This window comes from Gouania willdenowi, chromosome 14, assembly GCF_900634775.1.
Source record: "Gouania willdenowi chromosome 14, fGouWil2.1, whole genome shotgun sequence".
NCBI classification, from domain to species: domain Eukaryota; kingdom Metazoa; phylum Chordata; class Actinopteri; order Blenniiformes; family Gobiesocidae; genus Gouania; species Gouania willdenowi.
The window spans coordinates 16,906,274-16,923,403 of record NC_041057.1 but is presented as its reverse complement, the minus strand read 5'-3'; the positions used below and the strand labels follow the sequence as shown (position 1 = coordinate 16,923,403).

At 39.7% G+C, this 17,130-nt stretch overlaps 1 protein-coding gene across 4 annotated transcripts in view; it reads left to right on the top strand.

Moving 5' to 3' along the window:
* Positions 1–17,130, top strand: part of klf8 (Kruppel like factor 8) — a 75,556-nt gene that overhangs the window by 20,823 nt on the left and 37,603 nt on the right. For 2 of the 4 annotated variants that reach the window (XM_028466404.1, XM_028466403.1), the window contains exon 2: positions 14,864–15,154. In XM_028466404.1, coding sequence (XP_028322205.1) covers positions 14,864–15,154 — 291 coding nt within the window. Of the gene's footprint in view, positions 1–6,223; positions 6,327–14,386; positions 14,511–14,863; positions 15,155–17,130 lie in introns of those variants that run through there. The other 2 variants (XM_028466407.1, XM_028466406.1) reach the window with 2 other exon arrangements.

The following is a 17,130-nucleotide window of genomic DNA, read 5'->3' as shown; positions in this document are numbered from 1 at the left end:
TTTGGCTAAAATATGAATGAACCATCCTTTTTACAGCATTACAGTTAAAATATGTTATATACATGCGCTACATATTTATTTGGGTGTCTCAATCCGATATCGGATAGCGGTCCGATATTAGCCCGAACACGAATATCGGATTCAAATTTACGGATTTTCCGATTTTTTATTTAAATTTTTTTTTTTTTTAATTCAATTGTAGAATACTGTAGATACATGTTGAAGGTTAGCAGGTATGTAACCAGTTGGTTAATAATAAATGGGTGAGTTTTTCTCATGCCTACTGTGCCTACATCACTCGATCAAGCCTTATCTAACATTCCACACTACAAAATAACTAACTCAATATAGGTATCGGCCAATACGCAAGGCTGCAATATTGGTATCATATCGGAAATGAATGTTGTATCGGGACATCCTTAATATTTATAATATATACAAGCTTTTTAGGCTGGGCTACCGGACTCAAAACACCTCTCACTTTGTTCTTCTTCTTGTTGTTGTGTACACTTGTTAAAATCACTACTCCTTTATGGATGTGTACGCATTGACCCTCGGAGCCCAATTTTTGATTTGGGGCCCCAAAAGAAAAAAAAAAACGAAAGCCGATTTTTCATTTATTTGCAAGTCAAATATTACGATGGTTGGTGGTAGCGAATCATTGGCACATACCAATATATAAATGAGGCCCATTACCCCGAACATGTCTCAAATGCTTACTCCTTCATTAATGCTCCCTTTTTTGGTCATTTCTAAATTTATCAGAACATAGTAGTGTGATATATAGTTTCAAAGGCAATTCATCATAGATTACGATTTTACGTCCGTGGAACTGAGTCATTTCACTGAATTCTCGGGATGGTGGAACGTGCTATTCGGCACGGAGGCGTTCCGTGGGCCTGGCTGTAGTACGATAGAACTTGTTAAATATTATTATAGTCACAGCGCACACACAGTTTGAATGCAAAAGCAGAAACTACTTTTTGAATTACTTAATAAATAATCAGAACTAGAGTTTATTTCATAAATTAGATGAGGTGATAGAAGTCAATCAAAGTTAAGTGGCTTTTGAGATGTCTCATTGGTCAAAGCTACTCAAATTTATTTGGAATCTAATCACGAGAACTAAATCATCAAAAACCCATTTTTGAAAATGTATTAAAAAAAATTGAGTTACTATACTATACTATACTATACTATACTATACTATACTATACAGTATCTCACAAAAGTGAGTACACCCCTTCTATTTCTGCAAATATTTAATTACATCTTTTCATGGGACAACACTGAAGAAATTACACTTTGATACAATGTAAAGTAGTCAGTGTACAGTTTGTATAACAGTGTAAATGTACTGTCCCCTCACAATAACTCATCACACAGCCATTTTGGCAACAAAAGTGAGTACACCCCTAAGTGAAAATGTCCACATTGGGCCCAATTAGCCATTTTCCCTCCTCAGTGTCATGTGACTCATTAGTGTTACAAGGTCTCAGGGGGGAATAGGGAGCAGGTGTCTTAACTTAAATTTGGCGTTATCGCTCACACTCTTTCATACTGGTCACGGGAAGTTCAACATGGCACCTCATGGCAGAGAACTCTCTGAGAATCTGAAAACCAGAATTGTTGCTCTACATAAAGATGGCCTAGGCTATAAGAAGATTGCCAATACCCTGAAACTGAGCTGCAACACGGTGGCCAAGAGCATACAGCGGTTTAACAGGACAGGTTCCATCCAGAACAGGCCTCGCCATGGTCGACCAAAGAAGGTGAGTGCACGTGCTCAGCGTCTTATCCAGAGGTCTTTTTTGGAAAAAAAAATAGGCGTATGAGAGCTGCCAGAGGTTGAAGGGGTGGGGGGTCAGACCATAAGCTGCACATTGCATCAAATTTGTCTGCATGGCTGTCGTCTCAGAAGGAAGCCTCTTCTAAAGATGATGCACAAGGAAGAACAGTTTGCTGAAGACAAGTAGACCCAGGACATGGATTACTCAGAAGTTTCTAAACCATTAAAAAGTTGGACAAGAACTTCATAAAATGTAATTATGGTTGAAGCCCTAAACCTGGATGAATGGCTGGAGTCGTGACATTTTCTGGCATTTTCTCCCTTAATCATTGCATATTTTCTCATCAGTCCTGATAAATAGTATTATATTGGTATGTTAAGTCAGCTGTTGATCCTTTAAACTAGTAACCCTTGCATCATTTGCATTTTTATTTGCTAATATTTACTTAACTCTCGGGTCCTTCACATATTTTAGGGAGTTTGTGGCCATCTGTGTTGCCATAGTTTCTGCCTTTTGGTTACTTGTAAACACGTATGTCAAAAAATAAATTATAGCACCTAAAGTGCTTGTGTATTTATTCCTACAAGTGTAATATGTGCAGGTTTTTAAACATTCATGGATCACATTTATTGTTCACTGCATAAAGTCAATGCTTGAAAGAATCAGCCTATTGATAACTTCAGATATTTCTTATTTTTTTGCTATTTATTTGCATATTTCTGGGTGCACTTTTCTCAGATTAGCTAGTTTTAGGCAGTCAGCGTTGCCAGATTGGTCAGTTTATAGGTATTAGGCCTTTTAAAAAAACAAATTTATGGCTAAAAAAACCTATCCAGGCACCAAAATATTAGATATACTTGTTCCAAAAGTGTTATATTTGCATGTTTTTAATAGTATATGGATCATTAAAGACCTGCTGGATTTGACAACGCTGGCACACAAAGGTCTGAGCTTTCTTCTTGAGTGAAGATAATTGAGATGTCATGTTCATGATGCTTAGCTTATTCATGACTTGTGATATTTGTGAATTTTTTTAGGCGTCCTGTGCTCATTTTGGAGAGATTGTGACAATACGGGTTATCCGATTGGTCGGTTTTTAGTCTTTTACCAGCAGGAAATAGCTTTAGGTGAATGTTTACTGTTCACATTTTACATTTTTGATGTCCCTGTGGCTGATGATAACTGAGTTTAAAAGCAAACTTTTAATTGTCATCTTGTCACTGCTCTGCTGTTTTTATGGTGAATAAATAGAAACTAAAAAACAGTTCAGGCAACAATAAAAAACGTTTCCCGACACACGTATATGCCTATATACTCAAATGTACTGTTGACATGTGATTTGTTATTGATCACATACTGTAGCTTTAGACTAGTGTGTGTGATTGAAGGTCAGACAGTGAGCACTACAGGGTCATTTTACAGTTAAAACACATTAATAGAGCAGTAAGTGCCCACTTTTTATTACGTCTCATCAGGATCAGATGTTGTACGTGCGCAAAAGTAGCTTTAACATTAATTCTTGGGGTGTCCGTAATAAATAAAGCAATATGTGTACAAATATACCACTATATATATGGAGTTACTATACTATACTTCTCTCTCTCTCTCTCTCTCTCTCTCTCTATATATATATATATATATATATATATATGTTTGTTTTTGGGATCCCCTTTAGCTTAAGCATAAGCTATCAGCTATTCTTTCTGGGGTCAACATATTACACAATGACTATACAATGAAAACAATAATCACATCACACCAACAAAACATTTTAACAACTACAACTCAAACAAAATCAATAACAACAGATCTGAGTGCTGCGAAGTATTAGAGTTTGTCACTAAAGTTTTTTAATAAATATATATTTAGGGATTTTTTTTTTAATTATAAAGATTATACTGTGTGTGTGTGCGTGTGTGTGTGATGAAATACATAAGAGTTTGCTCTTAATTTGTGAAAAACATTGCCATCCCTCCATATTTCACCAGCCTCCACCCAACTGGCTACTAATTAACTAGGCCCCGCCCCTTTTCGACTCTGACACAGTGGCAGAAAGTAAAGAAGGTCGAGAAGGGGAGGAGAAATGAGGAGACAGGGAGGCGTGGCTCAGCTGTGGTGTGTGTGTATGTTTCTGTGTGTGTGTGGTATTCTGTAAGAGGAAGAGGACAGTTGAAACAATCATGCTCACACTGAAGTTTGCGTAATTTTAAATCGTATTCTCCATACCCGAGAGGGGCTCTTCTGGTTTGTCAAAGCTGAAGTGTGTGAGTGTGTGTGCGTGTGCGTGTGCGTGCGAGCTCTGAAGACTCCAGTTACACAAGTTGTGCAATGCTTTGACTCTCAGCTGGAGACCAAAAGGAATTGACCTCCATGAACTTTACCAGCTTCTCTTCTGATTTGTTACTTTTCCTTTCAAATTAAAATGACCAAATGTACAAATTAGATCCAAATAATCCATTAAGGCCAATTTGGCCTTGAGCTGTTTAACAGTTAAGTTGAGAAACGCCACATATGACATTTCTGAACCTGAAAAACATCTCCTCCACATCTCTCGCTGTTTCTTTGACAGCCTGTGCTGTAGTTATTTCCTTCTCCTTCACTCAACACTGTTATTAGCTGTTTTATAACAAAAAATCTACTTCAAATTCACTCAAAAAGTGCAATAGAAACACAACAACACACTACATGCTGTCAGGTTGTTCTCCTTAACTGTACATTAATGAATTTTGCTTAGTTACTGATCTGTGGAATTAAAAGCAGCCATTTTATTAATCCCCAAATATAGAAATTGGTAAATCAAAAAGATGGAAAGTAACGTGTGCAGATGTGATTGATTGTATGTTGGTTAACCCTGTGAGTGAGTGTGTTACAGAGCAGGATGTAATCACAGTGGGCTGCTGCCGCTGTGCTGATGATAATGGTTGGAAGTTGGAACAAAGGAGCGTCTGAGTCTGTGATTATGACTTCAGTGAAATGTTTGCTAATTATTTGGGTGTCAGACAAACAGGCACCTGGATATGTGACGCCTTTGTGTATGTTTTGTTATTAAATAATTACACAAGAGTTTTTTTTTTTAAGGCAGTTATGTATTCAGTGTTGGCTTTACAGCACAGTATTATGACAGAAGCTATAATGTGAGAGTAAAGTTTGTACTTCTGTTAAAGACTATTGTTATTAGGGCAAAATTGTAACCAATATTCTTAAATAAATATATTTTACAGCAGTTCATAATATTACCTTAGGATGTGCAATAACAAGCACTATCAGCATTCTCATGACTTAGACACTGTACTTGAAGTTGTTGTCTTAACTGTGATAGCTGTATATATATATATATATATATGTATATATATATATATATCTTACAATATATTTATTTGTATAACTTAAGGTTTTGAATATTTGTATCTGCTTACAGTTTCACCTCAACCTGCCAAGGAACGAGAGATAAAAATGTGCTGTAGGCTACAACCTCACATATTTAATAAAATGCTCATTATCTATTGTCCATTTGATAAATAATAAGCACAAATAAATAATAATAAAACAACCACAGTGTATACCTGCACACAAACACATAAAATACATTCATACACACATTGTGTATATATACACACAAAAAATTGAACAGACTAAAAATTAAACAATAAGTAAGTAAATAAATTGAAATCAACGACAACAACACAGTATCAGATCTTCAGAAAGGATGAGTCAGCGCCTTTCTTTGTGGACTGGTCGGGACGCATCACTGTTGTATTGGATCTACCATCGTGCACGTTTCTGGTGGCATTTTTCTCCTCTGAATCACAAGAATATCCTCTCCATTGTCTCCTCTGGGACATCCAGTATCTCTGCTGTCATACACGGCGATCACCATGAAACTAGTCCCTTGTAATGAATGTGCGACCATATTTTGGATTGCAACCCACCAGTTGAGAAGCCCTGATTGAATAGTCACACATTCCTAGACAGAGATGACAACTGATACATCATGTCTTGCAACCGTCCTCAAAATTAGCCACTGATCGAATAAAAATTAGTTCTGATAAGTTTTGGTATTGAAGACAAATTCGACCTTGTTTTTGTAATATTTATTCTATTTATTAAGAAATATCATACATTTTAGACCTAGTTTTAGCCACCCTCCTTTTTTCTGTTGATGAAATTGCCTCCATCCAGGAAACAGTTGCACAGTCAGCTAAACCTCAGCAGTCTCAGAAGCAACAAATAAAAAACTGAATTGACTATATTGTTTCATCTTCACCACAGTTACGGACGTAGATTCTAGTTTTCTGTGGGATTTCCCCCAAATACACCAAAGATTCTTGACATTCCAGGATCCGCCTCTATGGATGAACATCAGGTTAGACTGCTTTGGTGTTTGGTTCATTGATGAATGATGATCCCGTGTTTGAATTGTGGTGCGTCGGGAGGAATCGGCAGTCTATTGAACTTGACTTGAACCCGAGTTGGAAAGAACAAAGGAAAATCCGACTTCTTTTATTTGGGTTTCAGTCTGCGTGCGTCAAACAGCAGGTTGTATTTTACAGTCATGTAAAGGCAGGAAGAGGGCAAACGTGCCTGTGTTTTTCAATGGATTTATGTGTGTGTGTGTGTGTGTGTGTGTGTGTGTGTGTGTGTGTGTGTGTGTGTGGTGTGTGTGTGTGTGTGTGTGTTGTGTGTGTGTGTGTGTGTGTGTGTGTGTGTGTGTGTGTGTGTGTGGTGTGTGTGTGTGTGTGTGTGTGTGCGTGCGTGCGTGCGTGAACTGTGTTCATGTGCCACCCCTGTAGGCTCAGGCACAGCAAGGCTAACTACGACCAACTTCCTACCCCCACACTCACAGTTGTATGCTCACACACACATGCACACACTCACACACATGCACGCTCACACACACATACATGCTCACACACACATGCACGCTCACAGGGCCAGCGGGGTTTGGCGAGAGCTGCAGCGCTGACCCAGATAGTCTTTCTGTCCCACTCTGTCTTTCTTGCTCCCACACACTGTACAGAAATGACGTCTGCAACTGCTCTCTGTCTTTCACTTGACACCGATATACAACCCTAATTTAAACGCCAGATTTTCCAATTCTTCTTTTCTTCGTGTTTCCCAAAAGTGCATTTGGAGTACGTTCAGAGGAAGGCAATCAGGATGCATCAACTTCAAAGCTGCACTGAAAATCTTCTCCTTCTTCCTCCATCTTCTCAACTATTCTCTCCTTGGATCTTGTTCCAGTTTGCCATTCCTCGTACACCTCTAAAGAAGGGAGACGATGGGGCATCATCAACCAGATGAAGGAACTACCGTCTGTAGAGGAGCGGCAGCACTACTCTGAGCTCCTCTAGGATGGCTGAACTCTTCAAACTGCTCGGTCCAAACTATTGTCCCACCATCCCACAATATTTATAAATGAATCAAGTTTTTGTTTGATTAAATTAATGGCGACAATTTTGAACCTGGTTTAATATAAGCATTAGTAACTGTGGACTGCTGCTCTGCACAGATTGTAGTTACATACCTTCGGGATTCCTTTACTCAAATTTGGAATGCAACTTCGGCTGTAATGTGTTGCTTTACTGGAGCCTTGTTCGTTATGAAACTCACCATGGGTAAGGCAAGGGCGACTATATTTGGAGACACTTTGCCAGGCCCAAGATACTTTAATGTTATGAGAAATGTACCTAAAAACAAAGTTTTTAAACTTTTTAAAAGCGACATTCCTGCCACAATTTCATTGGATGTTTGTACCTCCACTACCAATGGCTCAGCTACAAATGGTCATCTTTAGCCAACGAGCTACACCTCCACATCTCTGTGATAATCCCTGGTGCAACATACAGTATGTCTGTAAGATATGGGCAGAGTATCTAACATCACCAGCATGGACGTCTTCCATCAGCGATGCCCCTGAACCACACCTGGGGATTTCATGGGTGAAAGGCAAAGCTGTTGTTTGATTCATGCTGCAATTGGTGAGTGAATGACCAGCAAGCGTGGCAATGGATTGGGTAATTGAGGGCGGCAGGAGAAGGAGGGAAAGGCCAAAGTAGACATGGAGGAACACGTTCCAAGAAGACCTGAACAGATGATGTTTGCTGGCATGATACGGAGAAGGTCAGCAGTAACCAAAGTTGATAGCAGCCCCATATGGCGTAGAGCTCTGATTGGAGTTACAAATCCCAACCACGTTATAAACATGTACACGAGGCGAGAGGCAGAAGTGGCTGCCATGTCAACTCTTTATATGCAGAAAAAACCCTGTTGCCTCTACGATCCTATAAGTGGCATTTTGGACGCAGATGTCCAGAAACTACAGCATACATTTTCTTAAACTTTCTCAAATCCTTAGTGTTGTGCTGGTCAAAGTGTTGTTTTGTTTACATCTCAATCATATTTCCCATCAGTCTTCAAAGCCCTTCCATGTTTAATTTTAGATTATTTTAAATAAGTTTTTCTGAATGCATTTGAAAGCCCATCCTGGTCTTTGTAGCTTTGGACTTGGTGTGTTGAGTGTTGTGAGGATGAAGCAGTGCATTCAATTCTCACTCAGTCAGATGAAAATAGAAATGTTGGGATTGGCCTGCTGGAGGTCAGACTCCCTCAGTGGGACACATCAGGAAGGATACGCCACATATTGGCATTATCTTAGGTAATGTACTCAGGTTTCAACCTAATGAACACACTGAGCCATTATTATCCATGAGCCTTGCCTTGTCTCGTCTCTTTTTTTTACTCGTCTGTTTTAATGTCATTTTTTATATACATCTTGACTTGACTGGTTCTGTCTTATCCAGCCTTGTGGTGTCTGGTTCTTGGATGGATTTGTCTTGTCTTTTCTCTTTTCTACCTTGTCTAACTAAGTTAATCTTTTCTGGTCTGATCTCGTCTTGTCTCTTGTCGACTTTTCTCTTTTCTTGACCCGTTTACTTTCATACTATTTTCTCATCTTGCCTCATCTCTTATCCTAGTGTATCTTATCTTGTCTGAAATGTTTTAATGTATCACATTTTGCCCTGTAGTGTCTTGGTCTTGAACACATTTGTCTTGTTTAGTTTTTACCCTATTTTATCCTCGTTGGTGTAGTTTCGTATCATTTATTATTATTATTTTTCCAGTCCTGTCTATTTTCATGCCTTCATTTTCTGACTTCATCTTGTCTCTTTTTTGTCTTTAGTCTCTTGTTTTGTCTCTTTTCTTGTCCTTAATACTTTTGTTTTTCAACTTACTTCATTTTGTCTCTTGTCTTTAGTCACTTTTCTTGTTTTGTCTCTTATCTCGTTGTGTCTCTGTCCTTGTTCTGCCTACTTTGTCTCTTGTTCTGTTTCTTGTCTTGTCTTATTGCTGTCATTTAAAAGGTTATGTATAACAAAAGACAATCACCGAAGAGGTCAGATATCTGTGTGCATCAATAAGTTTGTATCAGGTTGTGGTTACATTGCCCTAAATTGTGTTTCTAATATATCTTCAATGTCTCAAACTAATAGTTCTTTCCGTCCTATTTCCAAAGTTGCTACAAGCCAAGCTAGTTCTTCTCTTGATAAACGTTTTGTTGACATTTTGTGACATATGTGAGTTCATCAGTGTAACGTTCCCTTGCAGCACGCCATGTCTCTTGCAGGGTTAGAAAATCTGCTGCTTTTTCTCAGTCGTCTTGGTCTCTTTCTTCCCCCACCCCGGCTTCCTGTGGTAGGATCAGAGGCTGACAGGGTCACACCCACCCCGCCCTGTTTTATTCCTGGAACTCCACAGTGGGACCCCTCCTCCGGGCTGGACACACACACACCACGCCACTCCTCATTTATACACACACCATGCACATGCACTCTCCCTATGACTGCTTGTTACTGCTGCTCCACACACACGCGCGCGCTGCTTTACCTTACTGCTTTGTCTGTGAGCACATGTGGATCAACTTGGATTTGCAGAAGATTCCCAGTGTTTGCTTCAGTGTCTCCAAAGCTGTGAATTGGGTGTCACAAGCACAACTCCAAGCAGCGCAGTCATGTTTAAATCTCATTTTCAAAAAGGTTTGAATGTATTTGGCTCTGTCCAGGCTCTCCAAGCTCCTCCCAGCTTTAACCAAAGGCCAGGGTATTACGGGTAGGCTTGCTTTGATCTTTAGTTGTTACACAGTGTATAATATTCGGTGTTGCTTTGGGAAAGATGTGCGTGCAATTTTTAAACAGATGTTCAGTTATTTTGAAGCATTTGTGTAAACTTTAGACCTAAATATGATATTTTGGTCTCAACCTTGAAATAAAATGGACAAATTCACCTTGCAGAGATTATGAACCTTTACAATGTATGAAATACAGCCTGTACTGTTCGTTTTAACAGTCTGGGTCTTTTAGATAAAGTTGAGTTTAAAATCAGTTATAACAGGTCCACGGCTAGTTTACCACTTTGACCTCAAACACCAACACAAAGCCTAGATTGAAACGAGAACAGTTGGACAACAAGCATTGAATATTTTGGTAATTAAGTATTCTATTATTATTCCATCGATTAATCAAGTAACTGGACAAAATACAGTATATATATTTATTTGATTGAAGCTACATTTTAACTATACAACAGAAAATTCTAACCAATTTCTTTGGAAGAAAAACATAAATGTATTTCTACATGAGCATTATTCAAAGTAGAAAAATGGAAAACAAATGCACATTTGTTGCATTCCTGATACAGCGCATTGTGACCTGTATTATTTTAAATGCAACCCACAAACACTTCCTTGAATGACCACTCCTGGAATTCAGTTTGTTTCGGCGTCAGCTTTTGACCCCTTACACCAGACAAAACAAATCCTCCCATCTGAAGATGGTGCGATGCTCTCCTGTAAAGGCTCAACAATGTCACTGTCAACACTGCTGTGTAATGAAAAGTATACGGAGGGAAATCAGCTTTTAAAATTAAGCTGAATAAACTCTTTTGGGGGTGGAAAATTCTTTAAATGTTTATCTATTTAATTGTTTTTTTCAAACTGCTTGATTTCTAAAATGTTTGCAATCCAATTACTTTATATCAATGAAAATAACCCCAATATTTGTATGGTGGTGTTGCATTGAGGTGCAAAAGGCGAAAGAGAAGAGGTTTCCAATAACAAACTAACGGGCGTGGTTATTTGCATATAGACAGAGATGCTTTCCAACACATGAGCATGTGTGAAGTAGGTGTTGCTTTAGTCACTGTAGAGGACAATATGAGAGCAAATAATAGAGAAAGCTAGAAAAAGTAGAGGAAAATGTGAAAACAGGGTTTTACATACACAAAATGTAACATTTCTGCCACAGGAAGTTTAATTAACCGGTTTTGTTGATTTAAATCATTCCATCAAATGTAAACAATCCAAGTTGTCTTATAGCTGATTTCTCTGGCTTCATTTGCCATTGTGTGTGTGTGTGTGTGTGTGTGTGTGTGTGTGTGTGTGTGTTGTGTGTGTGTGTGGTGTGTTGTGTGTGTGTGTGTGTGTGTTGTGTGTGTGTGTGTGTGTGTGTGTGTGTGTGTGTGTGTGTTTTTACATTTGAAGCGTTACAACCAAAAAGTGTCTAAACTGAACAGTTTCTGGGTAATTTGGTGCAACTTCAGACCACTGACTGTGCACAGGCTGCCAGCTGGGGGGTAGGTGAAGCATCAAGCTGCTCTTACCTTTGTTTAGAGACACAGAGGGAGCTCTGTCCTCTCACAATAGGGCCTGCGAGAGCAGTGTGAGCCCTCTCCGCATATGTGTGCGTGTGCGTTGCCACACCCAGGCTGATTGGTCGAGGCCCCACCTCGCTGAGGAATCCACGAGGGCCGGGTCACATGTCGGCTTGCAGCAGCTCGGAGGCTCTGCCTGCTTTCACGGGTCCAACAATGCAGTAAACAGCAGGACGTGACTGGAACAGGAGTGCAAGCAACACTGGAAAAGTTAGCTAAAAAGCATGACTTTCAGCAGCAGCTGAAAGTCATAAAATTCACACTGTAGGCCCCATTATGTGTCATTTTGTCAAATAAATCTTACTCACAATGCTAACAAAACATAGATTTTTGTAGCTCAACTTTGGCATTTAAATCTGACAAATATAAACTTTCTGTGATCTATACAATTAGTTTCCTGAGAAAAACTCAAAGTTTGCTCCAGTAATGGGAGAAAATCAGACCGTGTTAGAGAAATTGACAAAACTACAGTCCCAGAAGAATCATTAAACAGGGGACGTGATGTTCCTTTGTGCCAAAAGATGGTGATAACATGAGGTTATATTTCCCTGATATGGGAAGGATGTACATTTTGGGACACATCAGTAGTGTTCCTTTGAACCAGGGGGTGTTTTGGCCTTTTTAACACTAGACACCCTCATCAAAGGTGGCCAGCTACAGGGTGATCAAGGCTGCAGCTTTGGGCCACTTTACACTCGCCCTGTGCCCTTTCATATTTTTCTCCTTAGGAAGTGTCTGTTCTTTGATTTCTTCCTTTAAAGTTGTACCAAGCTCTTCAGTGACATGGGTCCTATGCATGTTGGGTCTACATTTCCTGCTCAAACAGAGTCTAATATTGAAGTACACAATGGCCCCGCCCAGGAAGAGTTAGGGTTAGGGTAAACATTCAGGTAATGGTTATATTAACATTGTGGTTCATTGGGATTATGTCCTGTCACAGGTTAGGGCTAGAGTTGACATGTTATATTGGTAAAGTGTTGAAACAGTTGATTTTGTCTGTTTTCTAATAAAGTGTTGGGCTTTTCACGGTTGGGATTCTGACCATTGAGATCTTGTCATGGATTCCCTCCTTTGTCTGGACAGTCATGTATCTACAAAGACCGGAATTTAGAAATAATTTGACAGTTTATAAAAAGAATTAGATTACATCATTATAACTTGTGTTGAGACGTCAAACTTCTACGGTTTCTTTTTTCTTATGTTTTTTTCGTAGTATATTTGAGAAATACTGGCTTTGACGCCAATAGAACAGATGAACTATCATCTTGTTTAAAAGGCTTTTTTCAGTCAGAAATGTCTTTTTGAGCGTGAGAACATACCAGTAAAAACATGCATGCTAAATTATCCAGTTTCACTTCCTGTTTCTGTACTTAAACCACAGTCCGCCATGGATCAAGCTGAGGTTGTGTCTTTTTGTCTAGCTGCAAACTGCACACTATAAATGATGCGGTCAAAGCTAAGACCCTTATGGGTGCTCGTCACGTCACAATCAGCTGAGCTCGATGAGGAAGATCAGCAAGGAAGAAGAGACTTTTCAAAACCACAACTTCTGCTTCTGCATACGACGGGTCGGGACTAGTTTCCTGCGATGGAGATGAAATAAGGTGTTTCTCAGCAGCAGCTGCAATGTCATCAAACTTTACACCCACAATTGCACATATACACTCTGTATTTGTACAAATACACCCTTACATGGTCCAGTGTACTATATATAACAAGACATGTGCTTCAACCACAACTTAGACTTTCTACTTGGGCTTTTTCATGGTTGCATCGCAGCCTGAAGGGTGTGGGTTCAACCATTTTGCATGCTTAATGCATACATAACATATACAAATGTAATACTAAAATATAGAAAATGCACTTAACGAGAAAAGTAGGGTAGAAATAGATAAAATGCCATTTTAGAGTGGCCTTTTATTGTGACCTAAGGCACGCCTGTCCAATAATCACGCTGTCTAATCAGCATCTTGATATGCTACACCTTTGAGGTGGGATGGATTATCTCTGCAAAGGAGAAGTGCTCACTTATTTAGACAGATTTGTGAGCAATATTTGAGAGAAATGGGTCTTTCGTGTACATAGAAATTGTTTTAGATCTTTGAGTTCAGCTCATGAAAAATGGGAGCAAAAACAAAAGTGTTGCATTTGTATTTTCAGTGTATATTGTGAAGCAGTTAAAAAAATAGATTATGAAAACATGGTGAAAAAAGAAATAAATTCATTTGAAAATAAACAAATAATCAAATATTAAGCCATATTTTAAAATATAGTAATGATAATAATAATAATAATAATAATAATAATAATAATAATAATAATTTCTATTTGTTTTGTGTGTTTTTGGTGTCATTTTGTGTATTTGTGTCTTTTTGGGTATTTTTTTTTTGTTAATTGTTGGGGTCATGAAAGTACCAGTTGCTAATATCTGCTCTAAATAGACAAATAATGAACTTGTATGAGTGTGAAACATGCTTTATGGAGACTTTGAGTTTGTTCACAAGTTTCCCTCTGTTCTGCAGAAGTGTGTGTGTGTGCGTGTGCGTGTGCGTGTGTGTGTGTGTGTGTGTGGGTGTGTGTGTGTGTGTGGAGCTGTGGCAGCCACAGGTTGATGATTTACAGGAGGGTTTGATGTTTTGGAATTCACTCCGACTGTTGTTGGACAGAGAGGAAGTGGAGACATGGGGGTAAAAGTGGGACGCAGAGGAGGAGAAAGGGTGTGTGTGTGTGTGTGTGTGTAGTCCCTCTACTTTAACACTCCCCTCCCTCCCTCTATGTGTGTGTGTGGCTTCCAGAAAAGGGTGTGTCAGCCTGCCTGCTGAACAGGAGGGAGGGGTCAGTCCACAGTTACTCCTCCCTGAGCTTCTCTCACTTATTTCTCTGTGGTTCTCATTCCCACACCAGCGGCTCAAGGACCAGGCCTTTTGTCTCTGCTCGTTCTCTCTGTTTCCTCCTGAACGTTGGGAGCATGTGTGTGTGTCAGGCCTGCTGCTCGGGCAGATGTTTGTAGAGGAGGTAAAGCTGCTGTGCGTGTGTAACTCTGTGTGTGTGTTGCTTTGCTGAGCTGCTTCCTCTTGCTCCTCCTCCTCTTCACTTCTTTTTCCTCCCTTATCCTCCTCTGGTCCCTTAAACCGCTCCTTCCACTTTCCCTCCTTTCCCTGGAAGTTTCCTTCACCTTGTGCTCCCTCCCTCCCTCCCTCCCTCCCTCCCTCCCTCTGTTTCTCGTCCCCATCCCCCCCTCGTGCTCTCTCCCTCAGCCTCCCCCTTTTCACCCCTCTCCTCTACCTTTTACCACCCCCTCCTCCCTTCCTGTCCCTCTCATCTGCTCAGCACCTTCCTCCTCTAACCTTCCTCCTCTTCATCCTCAGTGCCAGTCGACTCCAAAGCAGAAGAAGAGTGCGGTGAGGAAGAAGCAGAAGAGCCCGGCCAAGAACCGCGTCTCGACCCAACAGCCATCGCTGTCGTCCTCGCCGCCGGCCGCCCAGGAAGTGGAGGAGAGGAAAGACGAGGAAGAGGAGGAAGTGGCGACGCAGCCTTTGGGGGTGAGGGAGGAGGAGGAAGAGAAGAGGAAGGAGGAAGAAGAAGAAGAGGAGGAGGAAGTGGAGGAAGACATGCCTTCTGTACAGATCAAACCAGAGCCGGAGGAGATGGAGTGCACGGTGAGCGTTGATTGGTTTGAAGGTGGATTAATTGGAGTAGGCGGGGCTTAGGCTCACATGGCTCACCATCAGGGTCTATGACATCACTGACACATGCTGGAATGATCAGATATTGGCATCAAGCATGACTTTCAGTTTCTGTAACTCTTGATTTTAGAGTTTGAGCAGCAAGAGTTTCATATTAGGGGTTGTCAGATTGGTCACTTTCCAGCTTTTGGTCCATTTTGTGGAATTAAAACTGCAGGTGTATCTACATTCAACAACAATATAAACACAATACTTGCTTTTTACTCCCATTTTTCCTGAGCTGAACTTAGACCCGGCCTATAGCACACCTGTGCAATAATCAACATCATAATATGCCACACCTGTGAGGTGGAAGGATTATCTCAGCAAAGGAGAATTGCTCACTAACACAGAATTAGAAAAATCTGTGAACAATAGTTCAGAGAAATGGGCCATTTGTTTACATATAGAAAGTTTTAAATCATAGAAAAAGTTCAGCCAATGTAAAATCGGAGCAAAAAAAGTGTTATGTTTTTGTGTAGCGCGTCAAAATGTAAAAGCCTGCCACCCACTTTTGCGTCAGCTGGCTTTTACATGCTTTTATTTTGATGGGGCCTTGATACGGTACTTACATTTACAGGAACACAATTTTTTTTTATTGACCAATAATACACTTCTTTGAATAATTTCATCAACTTGTGGTTAAAAACTGCTGGTTAATAAGAGAGGCTTTTTATTCCCGGAGATCAATCATTTGTCTTTGTGTGCATTTAAAAAAATATTTCTGACAGATTTTGGAGCAATGAATGAAGTGTTAGATTTAACGTTTCAGCTGGAAATACGCAGGCCTGAGTGTTAGACTTCCTGTGACCTTTGACCACTCAGTCTAAGCACCAGTAGTGTCATATTAGATGCTTCATTATTGCAGTGCCCGTAGGAACTAAGTATATATTGCTATAGAAATGTGGTAGGTTAAGTAGCTTTTTCATTAATGGCCAAATGAGGTTGTGTTTGAAGGTGGGACATCAGGGACATTTAAGTATGTTGTGAAATTGGTAGAGTGATGACTATTGTGTTTTCATATATTTAATTAAATAGATTGGGAAAAAGCAACGCACCAGCATGACGTTATGCCTGGAGAAACACTTTGAGACAATCACGTTTATATGGGAGCTTTAATTCCTCTTTCATTCAGAATAAAAGTTAAACCCTCTTTAAACTGACCTTGTAAACACTTAATTCCTAATGCAAATTTTATTCTGAATTAAACACACACACACACACACACACACACACACACACACACACACACACACTTGAATGGTTCACCCAAAGCGAGCAAAAAGTGAAAAGTGTTGACGCGCCAGCAAAGGCTCATCAGTTCTAACTCCACAACGATGATGTCATCAGTCTTAGTTCTCCAGTGATTGGCTCTGGCACGCACGTGACTGTGCTGGCTCCATTCCCGGTGGACACTTTGATAAAAAATTAATTAACGGTATCATTGCAATCCAAACAAATCCGACGTCGCACACCTTTGAACCAAGCTGCAGCCATGTTGAAAGTCTCAGGTCAATCTGAGCCTGATCTGCTGGGATATTTGAGGAACACAGGCAGACAGACAGAGATGCCCTGCTTTATAGATAGATAATAATGGAAACTTACAATTTTTTATTTAAAAGTTAAGATGGCTTTTGTTATAATGATTCAATAATGTTGTTATTTCTCAGATTAATTCAGAAGTTTCTAAATCATTAAATAAAAAAAGACAAGAACTTTATAAAATTAAATTATGGTTTTTAAGCCATTTATGTTCAGTCAGCTGTTGATCCTATAAACTAATAGCCCTTGTGTTATTTGCATTTTTATTTGCTATTATTTTTTTAACTCTCTGGTCCTTCACATATTTTAGGGAGTTTGTGACCTGTGTTGCCATATTGGTTTGTTTCTGCCATTTGGTTACTTGTAAA